Here is a 26,688-nt window from a genome sequence, read left to right on the forward strand (position 1 = left end):
GAATCAAATGGAAAACACTGAAAACTAAACCAACCAGCTACTCAACGTCCTCCTCCTGCTCCTCCTGAGCCATCCAACCTGAGGCCTGCCCCGTGGGAATGGGGTGTCCAAGAATAAACAAAACCGAGGACGTGAGCGATAAGAACGCCCAGTACAAAAGTATGAGTATACAAACCTATATGAAATGCACATGCTATGATATGATACCAGGGTAGTCAAGAAACAGGAATCACAAAGGATCTCAAAATGCTCAGTCTAGAGGCGCCAAGTGGATAGTGCCGCGCGGTCCAACCTCTGGGTCACTGCATCCACTACAAGACAGACGTGGACCTAAAATGTCCCGGACCACCGAAGCCCTCCCGACCCGTCGGCCACTGTGTACTCTCGGTGTCCATGCGTCCACAAGACAGGGCTGAGCGGCCCCAAGATATAGCTTATCTCGAAAGAGATACAGCTCAACAGTAAAGGCTATCTCGAAGGAGATACGGCTCAACATGATATGCAATATGCATCATAACTCGTGACATAATAGCATGCATCATATGACATATAACAATGCAGCAAATACTCATGCAACACATATATGAATGTATACTCAACCAAGATATCTCGGATAGTACTTTCGTACCTCTATCACAGCAAGCCTAGCCTTACGCAACACCGCTAATCAGGTCTAGCACAAGCCTACGCATCAAAAGCATACTCAATCAATACTACCATGCTCGACTAGCAAAACCAGTACTCCCTAGTACTACCAAAGGTTTAGGGTTTACCTTCGTCCTTCGACAGCCCTTTGATGTCGATTGCCTTGAAACTCAGGCGCCGCTACGCTACTACTCCTGGCAGCTCTTGGCTATCGCTCGACCAACAACTAACCCTAGAAACCTTCCAAATCCTCTCAACTATGAGGCAAAATCATGAATTGGCAAGTCACAAATGAGAAATCCGAGCACTATTTATAGGCCATGTTCGGATCCTCCGAACAACACTTCGGAACGTCCGAACGCTACGTGTCCATTGGCTCTTGACAGCTCATGATCGGATCCTCCGATCATACACTTCGGACCGTCCGAACATGCATGGAAAATGACGTGTCGATCAACACTTGACACCTATGATCGGATTCACCGAACTACACTTCGGATCGTCCGAACTCTTCGGTGCTTCCGAACCCTCTTCGGTCCGTCCGATCATGACCATAGCCAAAATTACACCTTAAACCTTCTTAATCACCATTACTCCGTTAATTACCCAATTTGGAATTCGGGCTACTACAACTCATCTAAGTCAACCATAGCTCAAACATGCCTATGAATAAATAAATTATTTATTTTATTAATTCACAAAAAAATGTATTAAAGAGTCTCGTAAATCAATTTTATAAAACAAACATGTAATTTAATTTGATTTATGAAAAACTATTATTTTTTTATTATAAATATGAATTCATTCGATCCGTATTGTAAATATAAATACGTGAAACGGTAAAAAAAAACATATTCCCCTTCTTGTTACTTAGGGAGGTGTATTCAATGTAGGAGAATTATTGACTTTTAATGACTTTTGTAGATTTGAAAAATCTAGATATATTCAATTAAGACTTTTGCATACTTTATAGAAGTCTAGTAATATTCAAAATAAACTTTCATAGGTTTTAAAAAGTCAAGTGGTATTCAACATCGACATTTTAAAACTCAATAAAAGTCTAGAAGTATTCAATTCAATAGACTTTTAATAACTTCATCAAATTCATTAATATACAAACATTAAAGCCTAAAGTACAACTATAAATTTTCAAAAATTGTATTAGGTTTAACCCAAGATTTGGATGGATTTTTAAAACTTCTAACTCGTACACAAGCTATTTATTTCTCCTTCTGTCGCTTCACAACACATCTCTTTTATCTTCTCTTCTCTCATCTATTTCTATCGATCTTTCCAATTTTCGAAATGTGTCTCTATACAATTTTCATATTTTGTTCATTTAATAAATTTTTATTTTAATATGAAATTTTGAATTTTAGAATTGATTTTATGATTTTTAATTTATGTTATATACAAATTAATGTAATATTCAATAATAATATAAGATGGCCCAAAAAAATGACGCTTAATTCTTAATAATTGAATAGTCTCGCAACAACCATGATTTTTTAAATTTTTTTTTAGCATTTTCAATTAATATGTAAGCTATGATATTTTTATACAAAATTGTATCCACATAATGATAAATAATATTCTTTTCACATGTATATTATCAATTTAAAAACAAGGTTACAGATTAATCAATTGATGTATTTTATAATTAATTCAAATAATTATTAATTCAAAGAAATTAATAAAAATAATATATTATAATTAAGTACAAAATTTATAAAATCCTATAAAAAAATTTCACAAAAATCTTGCAAAAAAGTCTACATGAATCCTCATAAATTTGTGAGATTCTATAAAAATCAATAAAAATCTGAAAAAAAAGTCCATATGAATCCATATAAATCAGTTTATAAATCTATGAGATTATGTACAAGTCAATAAAAATTTATCAAATCCATAAAAGTCAATAATTTGAAAAAATTATTAAAAATCATCAAAACTTTGGATTAAATACACCCAATTAGTTTTATGTTTAATTTTCTTTAAATTTGCTATTTTCTACTGTCAAATTCTCTTTCGGAATTTATTGGTTGAATCAAAAGTTTATTGAATTCGGTGTGAATAGTGAATTATACAATTTATCAGTTAATTGGTGTTGGGAAACGTGAATCACAATCAATTAATTTGTGGATTACTCTAAGCTAAAATAAATGAGAAGAAAATTACGATAATATTACGTAAATAAAAATAAACCGAGTCAAAGTTTTCTTGATAATTAATTAATTATTTATTTTTATTTTTTTTTGTTTATTAGATTCTCTCTGATCATTTTATCTTGAAATAAAAAATATACAATAAATCAATTTCCCATATGGAATAATATGTATGTGGGACTAAAAGATTTGATTTTTGTGTATAAATAAATTCATTTAATTTTAAATTATTTTAGTAATTCACAATTAAGTGAGCTTTTTTGTTATTAAATATATTGTGAGCGAATTTTACAAATTTTTATCTATAAAATGAATGGTTCATGTTTATATTTGCAATAATAAATAATATTTTTTACATAAAAATAATATTTTCATTTGTGAATCAAATAGAATATTAGTCTCATAAAATTTACTCGTAACAACGTCTCATAAATTATGATTTTTTATGTTTGTTTAATCTCTCAGTCAAGAGATTATTGACAAAACTCTCACCCAAATTGGGAAGTTGGAACGTCACAACTTGTCGATTTTAAATGTTAGTTATATAATAAAGTGGAGAAGTCAGAATAATCAAGATTATCCAACGAAGATTTTGTCGATTAATATGGAAATTCGAAACATATTATATTTCGTAAGAAACCCTTTGATTTGTGGGAGACTCGATGGCTTAACTAATTGCTATAGCCTCAAATATTAGGCAAAAATTTGTGTGAGACGGTCTCACGGGTCGTATTTTGTGAGACAGATATCTTATTTGGATCATCCATGAAAAATTATTATTTTTTATGCTAAGAATATTACTTTTTATTGTTAATACCGTAGGGTTGATATGTCTCACAAATTAAAATTCGTGAAATTGTTTTGTAAAAAACTTTCTCAAAATATTAGGCCCCAAAATTTTTTATCTAGGAAAAATGCTATAAAATACCATTTTTATATGTTTGCTTTTATTTAGGATTTTTGAGTTTTCTATGATAACGAATTTCACTCTTAGCTTTGTAACGAATCACACTTAATAAAAAAAATGTATTGTGTTTTAGTTCGGTCTTGTCGTCATATATGAAATAATAGAGACTACAAATTTAGCGACGCTTTTTCCCTCGGATCTGTTGTAAGAAAAGGGTGACATGAATTTTTATTGAGAATACTGATATGATATTATGCATGTTAATATCGCATTATGTTAAAATTTAACAAAATAAAAAATCAAAATTACAAATATCTCAAATATACATTTGAAAAATATTTATATTCAAACATAATATAGTGTAACATGTAATAATAAACGCTACTACTATAGTTAGGAGAGATCAAATTTTTTTATTAACCGCCCAAACTGCCTGAACCGAATTTCACCTCACCGTTTTCCATAATATTTTATAAAAATCGCGATAAAAAATATTAATCATAAACCGCATCGCATACACGGTTTGATTTTTTATTTTTTTTTGCCAAGAACCCACCTTCTAAACCGCATACCATAATATTGGGCCTAGAATTATAATAAATTTTAAACATATTCAAATAAAAGAAGTCATCATTCAGTATATCTCAACTCTCTTCAAACTTATTATTCTTACAAATAAAACTTATATTTTCTTAATTATTCTTCATATTAGTTTTTTTTTTTTAAAGTGTTTATTTATTTTGCTATAATATTTTGTTCGAAGTTTGAAAGTAAAAAAAAGATAAAATAGTGTAAATATTATTTTTGTTGTGAATGTATTGTGTTGTTAAATATTTAATTTAATTTTGAATCTTAATTATTGTTTTATCTATTCTGATCTTTATATGCTTTGAACTATATTTTATATTTGAAGACAAATATATTCTTGTTGTTTTCAAATAAATTAGAATATATGTATGTTCTAATATTTTTCATTAAAAAAATCGTAAACCGACCGCAACCGCTTGAAACCGCTCAAAACCGTAAGGCTAATTTTTCATGTATAACCGCAACAAATTTTTCAAAATATTAGCCGATCTCATATGGCAATTCGGTTTGAATTTTTTAAAAAAACCGTAAATCCGCACCGTGATCACCCCTAACTGTAGTAGGGCCGTATCATCAACGAAGAAAGGGATTATGAACCCAAGTTAGTAAAAGCCCATATCTTGTTGTGCCGGCCCAACAAATAGGTTATTCATTGAGTTGGTTGCACGTAATTCGAGTCGGATTAGTTTATTACTATTACTTATACACATATCTAAATAGGTTTCTAGATTTAGTTTTTTTTTTTTTTTTTCAAATTTTTTTTTGTGAGACGAGTCAATTTTGTAATATCTACAATAAAAAATAATACTTTTGACATTAAAATATTTTTTCATGGATGATCCGAATAAGAGACTAGTCTCACGAAATTGACACGTGAATTTTTGTTTTTTTTATAAAAGTGTCGTTTTTTTATTAAAAAAAGAAGACTTTGTATAGTTTTATACTTCTCTAAAACTAGAAATCTGGACATTAAATATTTGAACTGGTTTTGTAGAAAGAACATTGTTCCCACCTCAAATTCCTTGTTCCCATTGGCAAAGCAGTTGGCAATGAAACCAATTTGGATTGTACAAAGTTCATTTTATATGATAAAAAAAAATACTAAAAAATTTTATATGTAATTTTCTAACATTCAATCTTAGAAAAAGGAAAGCTATGTTTCTAAATTGTCTAGAAAATAGGCCTAAAAACCACTGATTCAATGTTAATGAACAACATCATGGACAGAAGCAACCTTTTAATACACATAATGTAAGTTACCATTCTTAATATACAAGTCACCCTAACTGCTTACACACGAAGTAATCTCGGACTCGAACTCGAACTCGAGTTATGACAAGACTCGTGTAGTAAAAGAAAGAATGAATCCAAGAATGAATCCAAGAATGAAGCTGTACATAATCTCTACCAACTCTACCTCTTTATACTACCAATTCAAATTCATTACAGCAACTAGTATGCCGCAAAGTTAACAACCCAACCCTCGAAAAGTCGTGGGATTATAGTCTAATAGATCAACTAATCAAATAACGATCAACATCATCATCCCCATTTTGAGCCCTCCTGCACAATCTCAATTCGTCCACTCGGCAAGATCCTAGTCTAGGCAACATCAGAGGCTCTTCCACCATCCTCGTCCGAGCCGAAAATCGACAGACAAAGGCCTCTAATGCATCCTTCATCCAAGGATGTGCACATGCTTCTTTAGCTTCATTCACAGACATCTGTATCATACATAGGATCAAATGACATGTTAGAGAGAGAGATCATCATCACACGTGATATGACATTGAATTGTATAGTACTCTGAATCTTACCCAAACTCGTTGGCGGACATCTTTCTCCGGCCAGACATCGAGTTCCTCTGTGACAAGGAGGGGAAACATCGATCCCTCGTGGTATTTATCTTGGCTTCTGCTCTTGAAAACCCATTCGCCTAATTTATCCTGCAAGAAAATGGCAACCAGGAAATCTTTAGAATCACAAAAGAATTTATGTACATAAACATGGTTCAATGATTCTACAAGAAGGCGAGATATTCACCTCGAGTAAGCCGATTACACCGGCTTCTTCGATGGTTTCTCTTGAAGCAGCCATTCTGATATCTTCATCGAGTTCCCAACCACCCTGAAAATTCCATTGCAAAAGATCAGTTTCAAACCAAAGATGGTCTTAAATAACTACAAATTCTTGTCTTTCTCATTATTTTAATTCAAAGTTTAACTAAGATAAGATGCGATCAAGACTACCTTAGGAAACATCATTCTTGGACTCTTTTGAGAGCTAATCAAAAGAACCTCCAAATCATCAATTGAAATCTCGTGGTTTTGGGGTGATTTGTTGGTTTTCCTGAATCTGTAGGGGATACATCTGCACAATTCGTCGAAGGGAAGCGATAATCAGACAAATATATACATCATTTTCAGCTAATCATTGTATATCAGCAAATCAAAGAACAAAGAAAAGTTCCATCTTCGAAGCTTAAAAAAAAATTCCTCAGTCATCATTTTCAATCACAAACGCCAACTTCAACAGAACCAGCAACCCCTTCTCAAGATTTGCTGGGTAAAATAAAATCTCAAAACTTTTTCTTTTCTTCAAAAGAGAACAGAGGGTTTCAAGAAAAATACCCGACAACCAGACGAAAACCCTGGCTGTAACGCTGCAAATGTCTGCCTGTGCGGGCAGGTAAAGCCACCAATTTCTTGATTTGCATGGTCATCACTAATCAATCAAATCTCCTATCTTTTTACAGAGAAACAAATCTCAATAACTTCCCAAGAAGGCTAAAAGGAATGAATACACGGGATCAATCTTTCCACACCGTTCAAGGAACAAACTTAAAAATCTCCAGTTAATTATCTGCGAGAGAACTCAATTAATGGCGGGTAGTTAATTTGTCTTTATGGGCTGTGGATAACTAATGCGATGAATCATCCTGTCCACTCAGCTTTATAGGAGAAGAGGCATCAATTAATGGGCCCCAAAACTCCATGATTTGCTGTATTTTTCCTGGTTAATGCGTGTGAATATATGATTTTCTTGAAATAGTATAAGATTCGTATGTTTATTTGAATATTTCGTAAATACTTTCTTGCGTGGACGTGTCAGCCATTGGGAACCGGCTCGTCTTAGAAACGAAAGCGTATATTGATGAGGAAATGGATGTCTGTCCCGTATTTGTGAATTTGCACTTAGCCCCTTACGAAGGGGTTATTATACGTTTCCGCCCACCGATTTCTCTTTTTTTTTTGCGAAAAACATCTATCCATCACGAAATGTTCTTTTTAAGTTATAACTTTTGCATTCAAACTCGTCTTAAGTCTAAACCGAGTTGAACTTGAGTTGAGACATTCAGCTAAGCTGAACTCATGTCTGAAGTAGTTTATCTTTTTAGTTTTGAATCGATTAGAAACATCGAGCTGAACTCGAACTCCATCATGAAAATACTTGTATTTATTTCAATTCGATTAGAAAAGTTTGGAACTATTTTTCAAAGTTTAATGTGTCACTTCTAAATATAACAATTTGAAACTTTATTGAAATATTTAAAACACCTTGACAAATACTTTTATATTTCACATACAATTAACTCGTTACAACAAACCAATCGACCTAACTTATAAATTATTAGATGATATGAACACGAAGTACCGTCATGCCAAATTCAATATGTCGAATGAATCTGTACCAAAACCGTGAATGATAGAAAACACAAAATCAAGTCCTTCTAATGCATGCATATGTGCAATGAATAGACTACATGAGCTTAACTTTTATTTAGTTAAATTTATTTTGGGACAAAGTATTTAACATGTTGAATATTCGTAGGGGTCGAACGGGTATTTTCGTATAGCTCGGGGACCAAAGGGCGAAGAAACCCTATTATTGATCACTACTTTTCAATGGGGAACTTGGTTTCAATTCAAAGTCACACCGCCCTACCACTAGGAGCAGCAAATGGCTCACATAGCTAATAACTAATTGGGGGCCATTGTTAACTAATTATCTTAATTATATGCAATTACCTAGAATCACCACCTTTTTAATCTAATAATAATAGTGGGAAAACTGTTGTCAGAGACGGAGCCAGAAAAATAAAATTAGGAGACGATAAAATATATTAAAAAATTTAAAAGAGAAAAGTGAAAATTTTAAGGAGAGAAAAGTGGAGTAAAATAATTACTTATAACACCATACTCTACATATGTTTAAGAGTTGAGTTAACCATGATGATGATGTATCTTGTCTAGACTCTAATATTATATAGGCAAAAACTTATGTGAGACGGTCTTATGGGTCGTATTTTGTGAGACGGATCTCTTATTTGGGTCATCCATGAAAAAATATTACTTTTTATGTTAAGAGTATAATTCTTATTGTGAATATCGATATGGTTGACCCGTTCTCACAGATAAAGACTCGTGAGACCGTCTTACAAGAGATCTACTCTATATGCACTTTTATTGAAAACTTACTTCAAATTCTAAAATTATATGTAAGTGAATAAATAAACATTTAATTGCACAAATGTAAATGGGAAATTTTCCACTTTTCATCAAGAATGGATCCTTTCTTATGATAAAGTTCCTTGTGAAATTAATTATGTTATGCACTTGTGGTATTAGACAATGTCAACTTTATGGGGTCTATAAATTACACTTTTTTCCAACATATTACGTTGGCATGGATGAATTTATCTATTTTAAGATATATGATTAATTGAGCAGTGATTTTAACATCGACTTAAAATCTATTTAAATCGATCTTAATTTGTAAATTTCCTAAAATAAATAAGATCAAATCTAAAACTCGTCATAATTAAATTCACTTGAAGAATTCAAAGCGATTTATGATTTATAATTTCAAATGGATCGATCTAAACTTGGCGTAAAAGACATAACCAAGTGCGTTCGACGCATCGCTTTTTTATAATAAAATTATAAAAAAAAAAACCCTACACAATAAAATTCTAATAGTTCTAGAAATGAAGATTGTTACACGAGTAGAAAAATGTCAAATAAATAGGGGGCATCTAGTAAGTGCACAATTCGACTTTTAAAAATTTAATAATTATTATTATTATAAATAAGAGACTTTAAAATATTAATTGTCAAAATTGTGAATACAATGGGATAAAAATGTCAAATTCCCAGAGGCCCGTTAAATTTTTTTTCGCTGATCTTTGAAGGATTCACATTCTAGAATAAAATATATTTATAATTTCTAGAAATAAATAATTTTAGAAGATTAGAAAATGTCAAAAATGGGGCCATGATTAGCTAAAAAAACCAGTGTGCAGTCTTCTAAAAATATGCATGTTATCTAGAAACGAGAGTTCAACAACACTATGATATTGAGTAGGGTTCTTGTGAGACGGTCTCACGAATTTTTTTATGAGACGTGTCAGTCCTACCGATATTCACAATAAAAAGTAATATTCTTAGTATAAAAAATAATATTTTTTCATAGATGATCTAAATAAGAGATCCGTCTCACAAAATATGACCCGTGAGACCGTCTCACACAAGTTTTTTCCTAAGATATTACTGTCAAATAATGGATTAAATTGTGAGAATTTTTTCCCTTGTTTGTTATTTTCTTCCATGAAAACTTTGACTTTGTCCTTATTTTAGAACATTTGAGTTTATCTAAATATAAAAATACCTTCTTGTCATAGTATTTGGAGTAGGTCTCTTGTGAGACAGATCAACTCTATCGATATTCACAATAAAAAGTAATACTATTAGCATAAAAAGTAGTAATTTTTCATAGATGATCCAAATAAGATATCCATCTCACAAAATACGACCCATAAGACCGTTTCAAACAAGTTTTTGTCTAGTATTTGCGGATTTATTGCAAAATTGTATGCAGTAGAAAACCAACCAGATCATAATACCTCTTTTGCGGCTGGCATATTTCAATATCACTCTCACTTAACGACGCTTAATCAAACACATAAACTTATTATATAAACCGACTTTTTTTTTTGAAAGGATTATATAATCGACTTCAATAAAACCAAAAACTTATTTTTCAAGAGAATATTTAATTAAAAGATAATTAATGTTTTGGGATGAATGGCAATCACTCGTTTGGCATCAAATTATTGTCCTTTCATTTTGCCATAATAATTGGGAAAGGTTAGGCTTTTGACTAAGTAAAATATCATATATCGGCCCTTTTGTTTGATTCTTTCGGAAAGACAATGGCCTACCAGCCCACAATAAATATACCTGTCGTAAAGGGGTCTACCGAAATTAAAGTGCAAAAGTAAACGAAGAGGTTTTTAATATTTAAAAAAATTGATTTTACAAGACAAATCTCCATCTCTACTTTGTTTTTAAAAAATATTATTCTACATTTTAAGTAGAAATTGGATCGATGATCGTCTCACAAAAGACATATTCAAATATCATTTATTTTTTACTAAATTGGATTCGACTCATCTTCTCAATCTAACACATCTTTTGAGTGATTATGGAGCTAATTAATTTGGTGAGAAACAAATGAGGCCAAATTCTTTTAGAGGAAAAAATTTCTAATTGTTCGAAATCTATATGAAAGTTTTCATAATCTTGGTTTTGCTCTTTATTGGGCGTTAAGCGTGCTTAATATGGACCACGAGTTTTTTTTTTGTTTTTTTTACATTTGAGTATGTCTCATGTAAAATGGTCTTATGGATCGATATATGTGAGACGAGTTGACTCAATCTATATATGCAGTGAAAAATAATATTTTTGACATAAAAAATAATAATTTTCATGAGTCGGTGTCGAGAGATCGAAAAATCAATTTCATAAAATTAACCTGTCAGACGACGCTTTCACACTTAATCTGACATCATGAAAGTGTGTGTTTCTCATGGCTTTTTTTTAAAAATATAATAAATTTAAAAAGTTTTTATAAAAATATTGTAATTTGAAAACGTTTACAAAACTATGGCAATCCGTGGGAATCTGCTCCGGATTCTACAGCGACGGTTTACAGCCGTCGCCATTTGCGACGGTTTTTTAATCCGTCGCAAATAGCGACGGCTTCAAACCCGTCGCCATAGGCGACGGTTTAATAATCCGTCGCTATTGGCGACGATTATTAACCGTCGCTGTTTCTCTTCCCCCTTTCTATTTTATTTTGTTTTAAATAAGTCTGAATCCGGTGCAGTGAAATGCAGATTGTACTAGTTTTATAAACACTTTCATTTTACAACATTTTTATAATGTTTTATTTAATTTATAATATTTTTAAAAAAGCCGACAAAATATTGCATGATATTACTGTAAATAATAATATTGACGGCGTGCGATTAATGTACTCCGTTAATGTCTAGACACAATTTTTTTTAAAATTTTTTACTACTAACAGCAGCGCATATAAACATGCACACTTTTAGTAATACTATTAACGACGTGTTTTTATTGTGCGCTGCGAAAATTGCATATGTTATTTTAACAGCACACATAAATGCATTTTGCGGATATTACTATGCAATTTACTGTGCTGTTAAAATTACATATGCAATTTTCGCAACGCACAATAAAAACACGTCGTTAATAGTATTACTAAAAGTGTGCATGTTTATATGCGCTGTTGTTAGTGGTAAAAAATTTTAAAAAAAATTGTGTCTAGACATTAACGGAGTACATTAATCGCACGCAGTCAATATTATTATTTACAGTAATATCATGCAATATTTTGTCGGCTTTTTTAAAAATATTATAAATTAAATAAAACATTATAAAAATGTTATAAAATGAAAGTGTTTATAAAACTAGTACAATCCGGATTTCACTGCACCGGATTAAAACAAAATAAAAAAAATATAAAAGGAAAGGGGCAGAGAAACAGCGACGGTTAATAATCGTCGCCAATAGCGACGGATTATTAAACCGTCGCTATGGGCGATGGGTTTTAAGCCGTCGCTCGTTGCGACGGATGACAAACCGTCGCTAATGGCGACGGATTAAAAAACCGTCGCTGTAGAATCCGGAGCAGATTCCCACGGATTGCCATAGTTTTGTAAACGTTTTCAAATTACAATATTTTTATAAAAACTTTTTAAATTTATTATATTTTTAAAAAAAAGCCGTTTCTCATCGTCCTTGAATGTTGTGTGCCTATTCTTAGAGCATGCACATGCAAGTGTTTCTTGGATATGGACATGCATGATGGTGGGAGTAGAGTATATATAAAGGGTTTGCAAATGGTTTTGGTTACTTTTCGAAATAATTTCTTTGAATTTAAATCAAGGGAAATTACAATGTTTGTTTATCTACATTTATTTGTTTTGAAATTTTTTTAATTTTAGTTGTAGTATTCTATTTTAGAGTTTTCTTCAATTTCGATATTTTTTAACATGATGCCGATGTAGTTAACGCTTACGTATAGAGTGCATGTGTTAAGATTAGAACTTGGACCTAACTCAACCCCAAAAGCTAGCTCAAGGGAGAGGATTGTTCAAGACCATATATACAACTTTCATATATTTTATCCAATCGATGATGGACAATTAACAGCACGTAAACACTTCAAAAAAAAACCCCAAAAAAATGAAAAATACAAGACCAAACCTCAACCTTGACAACACGTCTACATAAAATACAATCAAAATGAACAATAATTTTTTGTTTTCCGTGTGCGTGCCACTAGCTAGGACACGATGGGACCTTGGAGCATGTTATGCGGTAGAATTTTAATTAAAATATGTGATTAATGTCACATTATATGTTTGTTGAAAGAATCAAGATTCCAATTTTTCATGACAAATTTTATCGATAAGTAATTTTGTAAGACAAATCGATTCATGAAAAATATTACTTTTTACGTTAAAAAATATTATTTTTTACTACGGATGTGAATCGGTCCAATCCATTTTATTGTCTCACAAAAAACCTTTGGCAAAAACTTGTGCGGGTCGTATTTTATAAGACGAATATCTTATTTAGATCATCCATGAAAAAGTATTATTTTTTATGTTATGAATATTACTTTTTATTGTGAATATCGGTAGAGTTGACCCGTCTCACATTCGTGAAACCGTCTCACAAAATATCTTCACAAAACCTTTTCATTCTTTAAACAAGACACCTAAAGGTTGTGATAATGGAGGTCGAGACATCAAATGATAGGAACTTTTTTGGCATCAAACTATTGCATCTTTCTGTATTCTCCACTGTTCCCAAGTGGAAGAAAATTTCAATTCTCGAATTATGATCAGATTGAACATAAAAATACTCTGTGATTTCTTAATACCCAAACTTGGCTCATATTTTTTGCAAGCATTTTTTTGCTAAAAACATTTGAAATTCTATAACAGCACAACCTAGTTTCTTGATTTATTGATTAGACTAATGTAATAAACAACAATAATTCAATTCTGATCAGATAAGTTGTAAAACACAGGTATTTGTAAATAAGGGAATTGCAGCAGAAAGCAATCAAATACACAATAAAGGAAACAGATTATGAATAGTTTTACTGTTTTAGTACTTAGGTGTTTAGTTTCATCTAAACACCAAGCCATTTTTTGGACAAAGGTTCGACTGATATCTCATGGTTTCCAAAGGATGGTCGTTTCCGCGACCATAGAAGTGACAACGTATGGATCCATGTTTGAGGCAGGCCTGCGATCCTCGAAGTAACCTTTTCCATCCCTTTCGGTCTCCCTACCGACCCTGATGGATGCTCCACAGGTTTGCCACACCCTGTCAAGACACAAGAAATTCAAGAAACTCAAACAAGCAAGGGCAAAATATGAGAAAGGCTAGTGGGAGAAGTGTTCCCAATTTCGGAGTTTTCGAAATCTTGTACTAGTTTGCACTAAAAATATAAGTAAGTTACATAACCATATAGATAAATACCAACAACTTCCCCCCATTTAACTGGAATTTTTCTGCAAGGTGTTGAAGCAAGGTATATCAGATGCCAATTCCCAAAGCCTCAAAAGTTTATAGGAAGTGGGCAAATAACAATTTCATATTTGCAAATTATATCTCGATTCCGAATCATAAATCCGAAGAAACCATACCATAGTTTTTAGCATGTTAACAAGTTTTGAGCTTAAGAAGGTATAAAAGAACTAAATGGTATACCCATGAGAATGTGTCTATGCTGGCAGTCTCGTGCCTTCCTGTAAGACGACGTTCGTTGCCTTCTCCATACGCAGCAATGTGTTCCTTGTGCCTTAAACCAAGCTTACGAATCGCCTCCTTGATGACTTCATAGCCTCCATCCTCTCTCATGGTCTTTGTACTGAATATTTTCATATACGTTTTGCTTAAGGAGCATGAAGGGAATATTGACTATGATGACAGGGTTAAAGAAGTTGAGATGAAAGAACATAATGGATGATAGAACTGAACCTGTAATTTGTATGAGCACCGGCACCATTCCAATCACCCTGTCACATAAAAGACAACATCGGTACCATGAAAATCACCACAGATTTGAGTGATACCATGTGTATGGTAAATCACAAAGTGCTAACCGGAATGGGCTTGGGATCCAGCGAGAGGACGACTCCAGCTATCTCAGTAATCCGCTGTCAAGATTTCAAGAATGTGTGAAAAATGGTGCAGTTGAAGCTGACCAAATATAGGATGAATCCAAGAATAGTACTTGAGATGAAAAAAATAACAGAAAGCCAGGTTTTGGGTAGAGTGCGTACCTCTAGAATGTAACGAGCAACCCATATTTGGTCACCTGCCGAGATACCAACAGATGGCCCGACTTGGAATTCCCACTGAGCAACAGAAGCGCAAGTATGAGCACATTTGACGGCGAAAACAACATTGAAACACCAAAATATTATTTTTGATATATCCTATTGGATGCTATAATGTTTTTTTAACCTGGGCCGGCATAACTTCTCCATTTATTCCACTGATGTTTATGCCGGCGTAGAGACATGCTTTGTAATGAGCATCTACAACATCACGGCCATATGCTTTATCGGCACCAATCCCACAGTAGTATGGTCCCTGAAACAACAAGGGAAGATTATGGTATGTCCGTAAAGTCAGTTCCGAATCCAGTAAATACAAACAACTAGATCACGAGTAGCGTGAAAATGCTAAAACATGATAAAGAATCGAGGAAATGTCACTCCAGTACCTGTGGTCCGGGGAACCCTCCAGCTGGCCAGCCCAAAGGCCAGACCACGTCTTTCTGCAACAAAGTGTATTCTTGCTCGATACCGTACCTGCACTTTTATAATTTTACGTTAAAAATTTAGATTTTGTTGGAAAGAAAACACACAAATGGATCAAGATGGAATCTGTTGCAACATGGATAATTGCGAGAAACTAGCCTAAGAGTCCAAGTAGGATTAGGACTCGGGAGTAAGTGTTCTAGTTGGGTTAGGAGTTAGTTGTGTTGCTTGTTTTATTCTTAATTGTTGCTAAGAGAAATTGAGAGACGAGTGTGAGATCTTTTCTCTATTATAAAAGAGTTTTTCTTCGATCAATAAAAGTTATTCTCTTCAACTTTGTTCAATTGAATTGCATCCAAGTTCTTTATTGTTCAATGCCAGATTGTTTCTATAACATTTTAGAACAGAATCTTGGAAAAAATGTAAAAGAAACAGGAATAAGGAACATACCAGGGTACCTCGGCAGAAACCTTAGGATCGCTAAATATTTGAGCAGCTCGATGCCTCTTGTTTGTGGGAATAGGTTCTCCAGATGGAGTGTAAGTATCACACATGACCTATGGAAAATGAACACAATAAATCAGTTTATTTTCACTAACTCGCACAAGAGTATAATTTCGTCGTCGTGCTAGGATATCAAGTGATGGGACTTACAAGCATGTGGCTTCCTCTCCTGAATGGATCGGGGAAAATCGCTTGAGGGCTGCATAAAAACAGAACAAGAACATGTTTCCACTTCCTTTGGAAATAATGTTCAAAATCTTCCAACAACCCAAAATTTAAATTTTTATTGTATCTGATGTCTCCCATAACTTATATCTCTAGTTCCACTTTTCAATACTTGAATATAACAAAGAAAATGGTGGATCATAGTGGAGGACTTAAGGTGAATGAAGCATTACTAAATAAGAACTTCACTGTCTGCACCAGGGGCTTGACCAGTGCTGGAACCGTCGAAATTCCATTTCGGAAGCTCTGAAGCATCAGCAACTGGACCAGGTAGAGTCTGATTCACAGCACAAGAAATGAACAATCAAACTTGACAGAGAACTTTATATTTTCAACTTACTAATGTGCGGTAAGGAAAAAAAGTACCCTGGCCTTGCTTCTGAGCTTCCCAAACGCATCAATCCTGATAAATGATCAAAACATACACATGAGAAAATGTAAACGTCTCAGTGAATCGAGACACAGTTCGAAACGGGGGTGGAGGAACAGGAGCCATCATTCACTCCCCTCAAAACAAGAAAAATTCAAATTTCATTGATTTTTCCTTTTTTTCCTCCAAAATATGAGTTCTACATAGAAAAAAAACTCCAGAAATCGTCTGAAATGAAATAACAGATGACCACTTCGACAAAGTTACAGAACATGGACATCAAATCAACATGAACCCAACAAAGTTCACAAATTTAAGGTTACTACATAGTAAAAACATGCGGTATAACACCACTGCACCTCATCCAGAAACTAAATCTCCAACCTTTTTGGAAATCTCATCATGCAAGAACATAAAACAACCAATGTTAAACATATTTTCCTGGGGAAAAACAAAAGAAATAAACGAAGCCCGCAAACCCAAAGCTGGTAAAAATCAAACCTCACGCATCAAAACAACAAAAAAATGGGGCAAAAACAGATAAATAGAAAGGAAAACTCGAAAGAACTGACCATATATACTCGTAGATGGATTTTTTAGTGACTTCTGAGAGGTTCAAGTTGATGAGATCATTGAGCAGCGACATTTTTCCTCCTGCAAATAATAATAAAAAAAAAAAAGAACACTAAACAATATAGCACCCTTTGAATTGGCCAATAGATGATGAATGGTTGGTTCGGATATGTAAAAAAGTGGACGAATGAGCATTTTATAGCCATTTCAAGGCGTGGAAAAATATGAAGCATTTACAAATTTATATTCTCTTTTTTTCCCCAAACTAGCATGCAGTCACATGCTTGTAATTAGTGACGGAGTCTCTGCTCTCGTTAGAATTTTAAACTCTAGAATCTTTTAATATTTTAAATTGATATAACCGGGCTAATATCATATTATTTCAAAATTATACAAAATCTACATATAATTTTTTTAAAAAAAATTGGGTCAGTCGGGTATAAGAGCATGTGTCTCCACCTCTGCTTATAACACTGTCGAGTTAATACAGTAGTTTGTAAACTTTATTAATTGGACATACAACATTAGACAAAAAAACACATGTTCGACGGAGAAAGTGTTTCATAAATTTTAAGACCATCTACTATTTATCATTTTAATTTAAAACAATTACAAAAAATCAGTTAGATACAAAATTCCTTGGTCTAAGCAGGTTGAGATCATATTAGCATAAGAGTAATACCTTAATATAAAATCTAAAAGTCCAAAAATGATTTGGACAAGGCGTGTCTATAAAAATATATAGATCTCACATGTCCAAATTTAAATTAAATCATTAGATATAATGTGAGCATATTATCCTTATTCTAACATCTCATCAATCGGTCACTCTCTGTATCCAAAAGGCAAAAGGAATAAGAAAGCAATTTGAGAAAATAAAGAAATTCCCACGAAAATTTATAGATTCTTTGATTCTAAATAGGCTTCAATTTATTTCCTATCTTCTTCGATCGTGTATTATATGGCAATGAATGATATTCAATAATCAAAATCAAAATCAAAATCAAATGATGGAATATTGCATGTTGATTGAGAGTAAAATCCACGCTTAAATTTGGTATGATTCGGTGACATTAATATTTGGATAAAAAATCCAAGCAAAAACTTGTGTTTGACGGTCTCACGAGTCGTATTTTGTGAGACACATCTCTTATTTGGGTAATCCATGAAAAAGTATTACTTTTTATGCTAAGAATATTATTTTTTATTGTAAATATCGGTAGGGTTTATCCGTCTCACAAGAAACCTACTCAAAAATCCATGGATATCATCATATCGCATATTACATATAGCTCATTTGAGGTTCGAAATTCAATTATAACAAATTCTTCCGAGCCATAAGTTTCATATAAAAATCGTGTATATTTTCATGATTCTGTATAATAAGGTAAATTCCAAAGAATCTTTTATGAGAATTTAGGCATTAATATAAATCCAACTTGGAATCAACAAGGAATATTTCCTCAATGGCCAACCATACATTATATTCCTCTCATTCATCCAAACCTACTCCTACATATAGATAGCCAAGGGAATCCATTTATTTCAGTAATGTTTATAGAATTTGAGGCCCTAAAGTAAAATTTGAAAAAGATATTCGAATCGTAAAATCCAGAGTTATAATGACTCGATAAAGATGGAATTTGTATTTTCCTAAAAAAAAATCTTCATTAAAAAAAGTGATGATGGTTGATGATATAATTTATTTATGACAAAGTTTTATTTATCTGCAAATTGCAATTAAGTTTAATGATTAAGTCTTTTGTGAGAAGATCTCACGAATCTTTATCTGTGAGACGAGTCAACTTTACGATATTCACAATAAAAAATAATATTTTTTCATGGATGACCCAAAATAAAAAACCAGTCTCACAAAATACGACCCGTGAGACCGTTTTACACAGTTTTTGTTAAGTTTTATTTGGACATGTATAATTTGTGGGAAGTATTCTAATTTTTTTTAATTATTTTTTAACCTGTCCGAAGAGTACGATTTACGACTACTACCTTTGCAACTACATAGAATTTGAAGTACTAGCAATCTTTAATCAAATTATATTTCATAAAATTAGGGTTTATATACAAAAATTAAGAACAGTGGTCGTGTCCTCTGCTCATTTCTATTGGTATCAAGACGTTTTAAGGTTTTTAAACAATAAAATTCTACTTTAATTGAGTACTGCATCGTTATAATCATAATATTATTCAATAAATAAAGGTTTTAGTTAATACAAAATTAAGAGAACCTTGGTAAATGGGTCCTAATTCAGTTTCTTGAGGATTTACCAGAAAGGCAAACTAAAGCACAGAATAACTTTTGGTTTCCTCTTGGCTTTTGCCTTGAAATTATTGGCCAACTTGATTTTGTTCTTGTATTCTTCTTGAAGCCAGCAGGATCAGGGATTCATTCATGTCTTCCTTTCATCCTTCTGTAAAACTTTGTCTTCGTCACCGTTGATGACGACGATTAATTAGTTTAAGTTCAAAGACTTGTGTGGAACTTGAATGTTATAAAGATAATGGCGATACAACCACACAACTGATCGAACATTTAAAACGAAACAATGATCAGAGCGCATATAGACCACAGAGGCACGACGAGCAAGCGATTATGTTCGTATGGACTGAATATGGATAGTTTATTCATGGACTTGGTATGGTTAAGGTATGAAGTGGAGGATCTTTCACTTTCAGTATGACGATTGTTTGCAATTTACCACTCAGGGAAGAGGAAAAAATACAGTGATACAACTACTCATAGAAAAGAAGCATAAAACTTGCATCCACTGGCAAGAATGTGAAGTACAATGGATGATATCATCTAGCAGCAGGGATTTATAAAGATGAAGCCTGTGAAAGATTGGTTTCAGACTCTGAAACATCTGAGTAGGGCGTATACGCACGGATTGGTTGGGTATGGGTCGGATTCATTAAACTCGTTACCATGCCGAAAAGATCCCAAACTTTGATCAAGTGTATTAGCTGCTTGAATTTGACAACGTTATAGTAAAAGTTGGAAACAGAGGATCAAATATGAAAGCGCTACAGGTATCATATCATTAATAATACTTGCAAGAGGAAAGACCAAGACATGCACTTGGCTCTGTGTAGCACTTCTTAATTACATAGATCGAAGATATCTGCTGGGGAATTGGCAAATACATATTTACAGGCCAAATGGTTGCGAAAGTAATGATACTTCTACCGCGTTGTATACTACGTACGTATATCAAACATAGAGCACCATATGTTGGCACCAAAATTGTATAAAAATACTAGACATTGCGTCGTCGAAACTTCATCACATAAGCGTTTCTTTTCGGTGTCCCCAAAATTGTAACCAGTTAGATGGATATATTCCTCTCCTTTATATATCTGTCAGGTTGTAAAGGTGAAATGTTAGAAGCATGGTATAAGAACTGATGGAAGAGAAAGAAACGAATCAACGTGTGTCCATGCACGAGAAACAGGTCACAGTGTCACCCCCGCTCCCTAGTGTGAAAACCCTCCGACGATGAAAATCAAGAGCGTGTACTTATTTCATCACAAATCACCTAAACATATCATTTTACGATAGTAAGATGCGTACCAGAATAGAGGTGAACACCTAGAAATCTCCCAGGTTTGATGATGAAGTTGTGGGTATGTTCTTCATTTCTTTAGCATCTGTTCCTTCAGCAACAGATGAGGTTTCTTCTCCTTTCGAAATCAAGGTGCCTGGATTCATACGCTGGACCTCCTCTTTTGTAACAATTAATATCTTGCGGACCATCCCACAGAATTCTCTGTTTTCAACATCAGAAACCGCTAGTAAGGAGCAAGTGATAGCATGGAATATTGGTAAACAAGGTGTGTTCAAAATTTCTACTTAAACACATAAATTTCGAAGGAAATCTTACTCCCAGGGATCATCTCCAACAAGCATCATATCATCTTCGTCATCAGTATACACAACGAGCCAATCACTAGTCCGAGCTTTGAGTTCACCATTGAATTCAAACAGATTATCCAATTCACTAATCAATTCGCTATAGTTACTGAACTTGGCAAGTTCCACAGATCTACCAAGGGCAGTCCCCTGCTTGTGAACCTATAAATTAAGGAAAATTTTCATTAAAAAGTGAAAGATTTCACGAGAGAAAAAAAGTGGTTAAGTTGCAAACCTTGGTGCAACTCCTTGTCGAACCAGAATGCCTTTCTCTGTCTCTAGATACAGTATTGAAGGTTTTGAATGGCTTATCCTGCTCACTAGTGGAAAATGGATCCACCAGTTTTGTTCCCTTCACTTGATCAGAAGACGACTGATCAGATTTAATTGCAGGTGTCTGATGAACATGCTTACCATTCTGCATGTGACCCAATGGTTCTATCACATTGGCTTGTGTCATTGGTGTATCCAAAGGCGTGGAGTCACTTATGAGAGAAATACCAAAAAGCTTACAGCTCCCTTCATTTAGTTTCATGGCATCATGCTGTTTTGTGAATAAAGACTTGGGAATCAGCTCTCTCGATTGGGACGACATTTGGAGGAATGATGAAACAGGAGGCGGCATCGACCAGTTTGCTTGTTGATTCTCACTTTTGGGATCATTACTTATTGAAAATTCTCTAAAAGCACCGTATCTAACATCCCCACGTGTCTGATAAGAAGTATCCGCACCTTGTCCATGGGTCTTTAAGCTTGAATCCATCAGATTAAGTGAGAAACCAGAAGGCACTGTAGACCACATGTTCCCAATTAAGCTAAATTTATCTTCACGCACTTGTGCTAGACGCTTTGTAGTCATTTGATCACCAGGAGGCAAACAGAATTCACCTGGTGGATTAACCTGCACCCCAAAACCTGAAAGAAGATCCCTGAACGAGGACTCGGGCCTCCCTAAAGGTAAGCACTTCTCTGGCCCACATCTTCTTGAAGCAGAGGCATCAATCTTCCCATCGTCAAATGAGGGATTGAATAGTAGTAATGGCTTCTCAGAAGAATCTGATTCATTACTGCCTCTCAAGGTCGATGATTCTTGACCTTGCAAGGCCCTTGGAAACCCAACTGCAGGTGAAGGGTCTACTGTCATCTTGGATGGGCCTACATTACAGAAAAATTATAATAGAAACAAGTTTCAATCACCAGTAGTCCAGTAAGATTTGGCAAAAACGGCAATAGCATATCTTCAAGCAGACTAATATAAGTAACATACCTTCCCTAGTAAGAACAGAAGAGTCGGGGGACGAGGGTAAAACATTTGAACGAGGCCTTTTTTGCCTGGGCACTGGAAGTGGATTCAATGCAGGAGCAGAAAGAGCAGGTTCTATTTTCCAAGGTGAAACTCTATCTGGTCGAGAAATTGTGGAAATTTCATCCCACCGCACCTTCAGCACAATTGAGAGATGAAATGTCAAAACTGAGATAATGAAGGGATTTTTGGAAAAACAGGGGATTAAGTCACAAACTAATGACATTTGTTACCTTTAGGCATCTCCATTTCGATTCAGCCCACTTTCTGGAATCTGCATCTTCAATACCAACAATAGTTCCAGTAAACCTACAAAATTAATTGATATTGGTAAAAACACACAAACTATGCCCACTGCATTTATAATAAATATCGCATATCAACATTCAAAATGCTAAGAATACTTGTTCAAAAAATAAAATACTAAGAATACCGCCTACCTCTGCTCTGGAGCTTCTTCACCTTCAAATCTCATTTTGAATCTCATCCCTATCGAATAATTATTTTTAACAGACTCCATGTACTGATCGAAAGGAATGATAAACTCAGCTGGGCTGGTCCTGTGATAAAGTATGGTAAACACATGGACAAAAATTAGAGCTTTGAAGAGTTGCAAATATGCAACCGGCCACTAGCTATTAGCAGCCCACTCTACAACTATTCACTCAGTAAGTTATCTAGGTTTATAAGAATTTCAACATCTCAAATGTCATTTTGACAGCAGCAAATTCATATGCTTTCCGATAACAAAGTTGATGTGATCATAGCCAACATAGAAGCAGCTGATTGTACTTTCAGATGTACCTTTTTGGGAAAACAGCACAAAGACAAGGGGTGAAGTCAAATCACATACCTGGGCTTGTAATATACAATGAACATGCTTTTGGTCTGAACGGCATGCCAGGCTGTCGCCAAAACACCAAGATGCATACTATGGCTTGATATTACCGAGGATGGAGCAACTCCCTGTTGTCTCATGGCACGCCTAACCCCAACCCGCAACTCTCCATTCTCCCCTCTGAAAATATTGAGCACTAATTTAAAACATGATAAAGAATGATGCAGAAAGCTGCATAGGAAGCTATCAGCATCAAATCAAACCTCAAAAATATAAAAGCATCCCCAGCGACGAGCCTCTTTGAGCTAACAAAGAGGCTCCAACCACTCTGAAGGAGGTGTCTCCGAGGTTGGCCTGTATGACAGAATTCGTCAAAATATCATCATCCCATTCTCAGAAGAGACATGCAATGCTTCAAGAGTTAATATACTTGGAGAAACTTCAATGATACAACATGAGGTTATGAGAAATTCAGAGTCGATATTATGTTGTCTTCACGCTTATTTTGGCTGTTACTCCATAAAAAAAACTGATAGTATCTGTTTCTAAAGCATTAATTTATCTTGGTACATAAATTTGGTATTTGAGACATCATTCCAAAACATAAGCTAAGGTAAACTTAAGTGAAGGTAATAAAAAATGAAGACAGATCACTTCAAGTTTACCACGAAAAATATGCCTGAATCGCCACTCATTCCCATGCAAATCTTTGGCAACTAATTCTTGAGTGGGGGGTTGTCTTGACATGTCCTATTAAAGCAATCAAACTATCAGTAACAGCCGTTAAACGACCACAGAAACTCAACAAATTTCAGGTTCATTGATTCTAACCAGCGGGGGAAGACATTCATCAGCATGCCGTCTCAACACCGAAAACCCGCCATGTGTGCTTGTATCTGATGCAGTAAGGGTCTTACAAAAAGAATGAACGTGAAAACATGGTGGCGGTGGGGGTAGAAGTTCCTTCTTTACTGCACTCTCGTCTTGCTGCAACACTAAACTTCTTTAGAATTAACCCAAAAAACCTCTAAATCAAAATCCAATGCGCGATACATTTACACGAACAGACAATTTTCTTACCTCAGGTTCGGGCATCAAAGTCACTTGAGCAAACACCTCATCAGTATCAGGTTCCGCCTAATCACACAGAAAACACGCAACTCAAAATAAAGTCATTAAAACGGGTAAACTACACAAAAATTCCAGATACCTTCAAATCTACATTAACCACTCTGCAAAGGATCTTGGAAGGAAGATTGTACACCGGCATCTGCTGGTCTGCGCTCTGATTAGTCGATGCCTCCACCTATTCAAAACAAAACACCCCGCAAATTACGAGCGCAGAACTAAAATACAGCGGGTATGGAAAAATATCTTCCAAACCCATTTAAATCAACCTCCAAAATGTCTTTGATGCTCCTCAAAACATACATTCCGTGAACAAAAAATCAGCACAAACCCACTTGCTCGTGTATTGTAAAAGGCCCGAAATCAGAAACGAGGTAAAGAAGACAGTAATTAACTTAGATCAATATAAGATGAGAAAGAAAACTGGCACACTTTTACAAAACAGAACATAAAAGAAATTAGAGAAAAACCTGTTCTATGTGACCCTGAGGAAAATAGAAAACAAGCTCGTGTTTACGAGGAACAGTTACTAAAGGACCGGCGCAGGCCTTCCATAGCTCCGTGTACAACGCCATCTCAGCATCCGCTGAAGAAAAACCCCAACAAAAGAGAGAAATTGGAGTCGAGGAAACCCACCAAAACAACAAAGAAACAAACAACAAACACAAATTCACAACAATTACCTTTTCCGGTGCCGAGGCTCCCCATTTCCGGCCTGGAATCACAATCATTAACCTCGTTACAGTCCTTGATCGGCACCTCGGAAGCAGCCATTTCGTAAAACCCCGATTTCAAATCAGATCTCTCATCCCCCAATAATTCCCAGAAAGAATCACGCGAAACCCACAAAAATCCACACTGCTCAGCCTTCAACAAAGAGAATAAACAGGTACTTCACACTACGAAACGCGTGTTCGTCCCTCTACTGAAAAGGAATTCCACAAGAACTGAGAGGAAATCTCGGAAGAAAACTTGATGGGTATCCCTGCGTGCGTTTGCAAGTATCGAAAGTATATCTTAAAGCATGGGAAGCTAAATGGTATGGGAGAATTGATAGCTAATTGGTGAGGAGAGAGAAACAAGGCTTGTCGATAAGAGGAGGAGTCCAAAACTGGTGTGGACACGGTAATAACCTTTTAACCGTGGTTAAAACAAGGACCATGTCTGAAAAAAACAAAAAGACCAAAATTCGTTGAGTGAATTTCACGACCGTCTCACGGATCATTATCTGTGAGACATATCAACTCTACTCATATTCACAATAAAAAGTAATACTCTTAGCATAAAAAGTAATACTTTTTCATGGGTGACCCAAATAAGAGATCAGTCTCACATATACGACCCGTGAGACCGTCTCACACAAGTTTTTGCCAAATTTGTTTAAGACAGTCTTACTGGTCGTATTTTGTGAGATAGATTTTTTATTTGGATCATTCATTAAAAAACATTATTTTTTATGCTAAGAATATTACTTTTTATTGTGAATATCGATGTGGTTGACCGTCTCACAGATAAAGATTCGTGAGATTGTCTCACAACTACCTATTCAAAACAAAAACCTCTCCTCAACTAAAAAAATTCAAATTACATTTATTTAATTATTTATATGACAAAGTATTTTCTTTTTTATTAGATTTCAGCCCACAAAAATAATAGAAAAATTACATATAAAAACTCAAATATTCATGAAAAAAAATGAATGAAAACAAAATACTTGGAATTTTTTTTAATTTTTTCAGCAACTTTATTTGATATTTCTTTGGTAAATTTTATTAAAGACCATCTAACTTTCATTCTAAAACTTTTTTCAATGAAAAACGTGTAAAGAGAAGTCAGGTTATCATGGTATATAATGGAACACATATGTAAAACAAAATGATCATTACGCGGAAATATTCGAATTGTTAGTTAACTAATTTAATCGATATTTTAAGAAATAACGATTATAACTATTATAAGAGATTAATCGAAAGTGACGATTTAGTTTTTACGATTTAAATTATTTAAGATATAAAATTTAATAAAATATAGCTTTTGATAAAACGGAATAAATTTATTCGAAATTAGTCAACAAACAAGTACTCATATGGATATGAGAAACTAAAATATTCAAAGATCTTCTGGTCTACCTGATTACACCAAATAATTTCTCATGTTTAGGGGGGCAGTATTTAATAATGTCAGCTTTTAACAACGTTAGGCGATGCCAAGATCCGATTGGGCAGGAAGTTAACGGCGTTTGTCTCGGACGTTAACTTAATTCCCGTGGGGAAATGGGCCTGTCGTGCTATTTACGGGCACAATACGATGGGGTTTAGTGCGCACAACACACACCCCCTAATCAGGGTCAGCACCTTTTTAA

The 26,688-nt window shown here is 34.2% G+C and overlaps 2 protein-coding genes and 1 pseudogene across 2 annotated transcripts; all 3 read right to left on the reverse strand.

The window, feature by feature from the left end:
• Positions 1 to 5,525: 5,525 nt before the first annotated feature.
• Positions 5,526 to 7,236, reverse strand: LOC140819980 (nudix hydrolase 17, mitochondrial-like). The gene is made up of 5 exons (XM_073180272.1): positions 6,936 to 7,236; positions 6,555 to 6,675; positions 6,349 to 6,432; positions 6,123 to 6,251; positions 5,526 to 6,029 (listed from the first exon to the last, which is right to left on the reverse strand). Exons 1-5 carry the CDS (start codon positions 7,025 to 7,027, stop codon positions 5,820 to 5,822), a joined length of 636 nt encoding a protein of 211 aa, XP_073036373.1. The 5' UTR covers positions 7,028 to 7,236; the 3' UTR covers positions 5,526 to 5,819.
• Positions 7,237 to 13,693: 6,457 nt separating this feature from the next.
• LOC140819837 (glutamine synthetase cytosolic isozyme-like) lies at positions 13,694 to 17,316 on the reverse strand (annotated as a pseudogene).
• A 2,843-nt stretch (positions 17,317 to 20,159) lies between these two features.
• On the reverse strand, positions 20,160 to 25,408 carry LOC140820323 (auxin response factor 2A). Its single transcript, XM_073180669.1, has 15 exons — positions 25,010 to 25,408; positions 24,797 to 24,912; positions 24,409 to 24,504; positions 24,279 to 24,335; positions 24,030 to 24,185; positions 23,864 to 23,948; positions 23,462 to 23,552; positions 23,214 to 23,378; positions 22,801 to 22,920; positions 22,594 to 22,669; positions 22,325 to 22,496; positions 21,293 to 22,212; positions 21,029 to 21,219; positions 20,719 to 20,914; positions 20,160 to 20,504 (listed from the first exon to the last, which is right to left on the reverse strand). The coding sequence occupies exons 1-14, from the start codon at positions 25,098 to 25,100 to the stop codon at positions 20,737 to 20,739; spliced, it is 2,514 nt and encodes an 837-aa protein (XP_073036770.1). The 5' UTR covers positions 25,101 to 25,408; the 3' UTR covers positions 20,160 to 20,504; positions 20,719 to 20,736.
• Positions 25,409 to 26,688: the final 1,280 nt, after the last annotated feature.

Source organism: Primulina eburnea, chromosome 18, assembly GCF_022965805.1.
Source record: "Primulina eburnea isolate SZY01 chromosome 18, ASM2296580v1, whole genome shotgun sequence".
NCBI classification, from domain to species: Eukaryota; Viridiplantae; Streptophyta; class Magnoliopsida; order Lamiales; family Gesneriaceae; genus Primulina; species Primulina eburnea.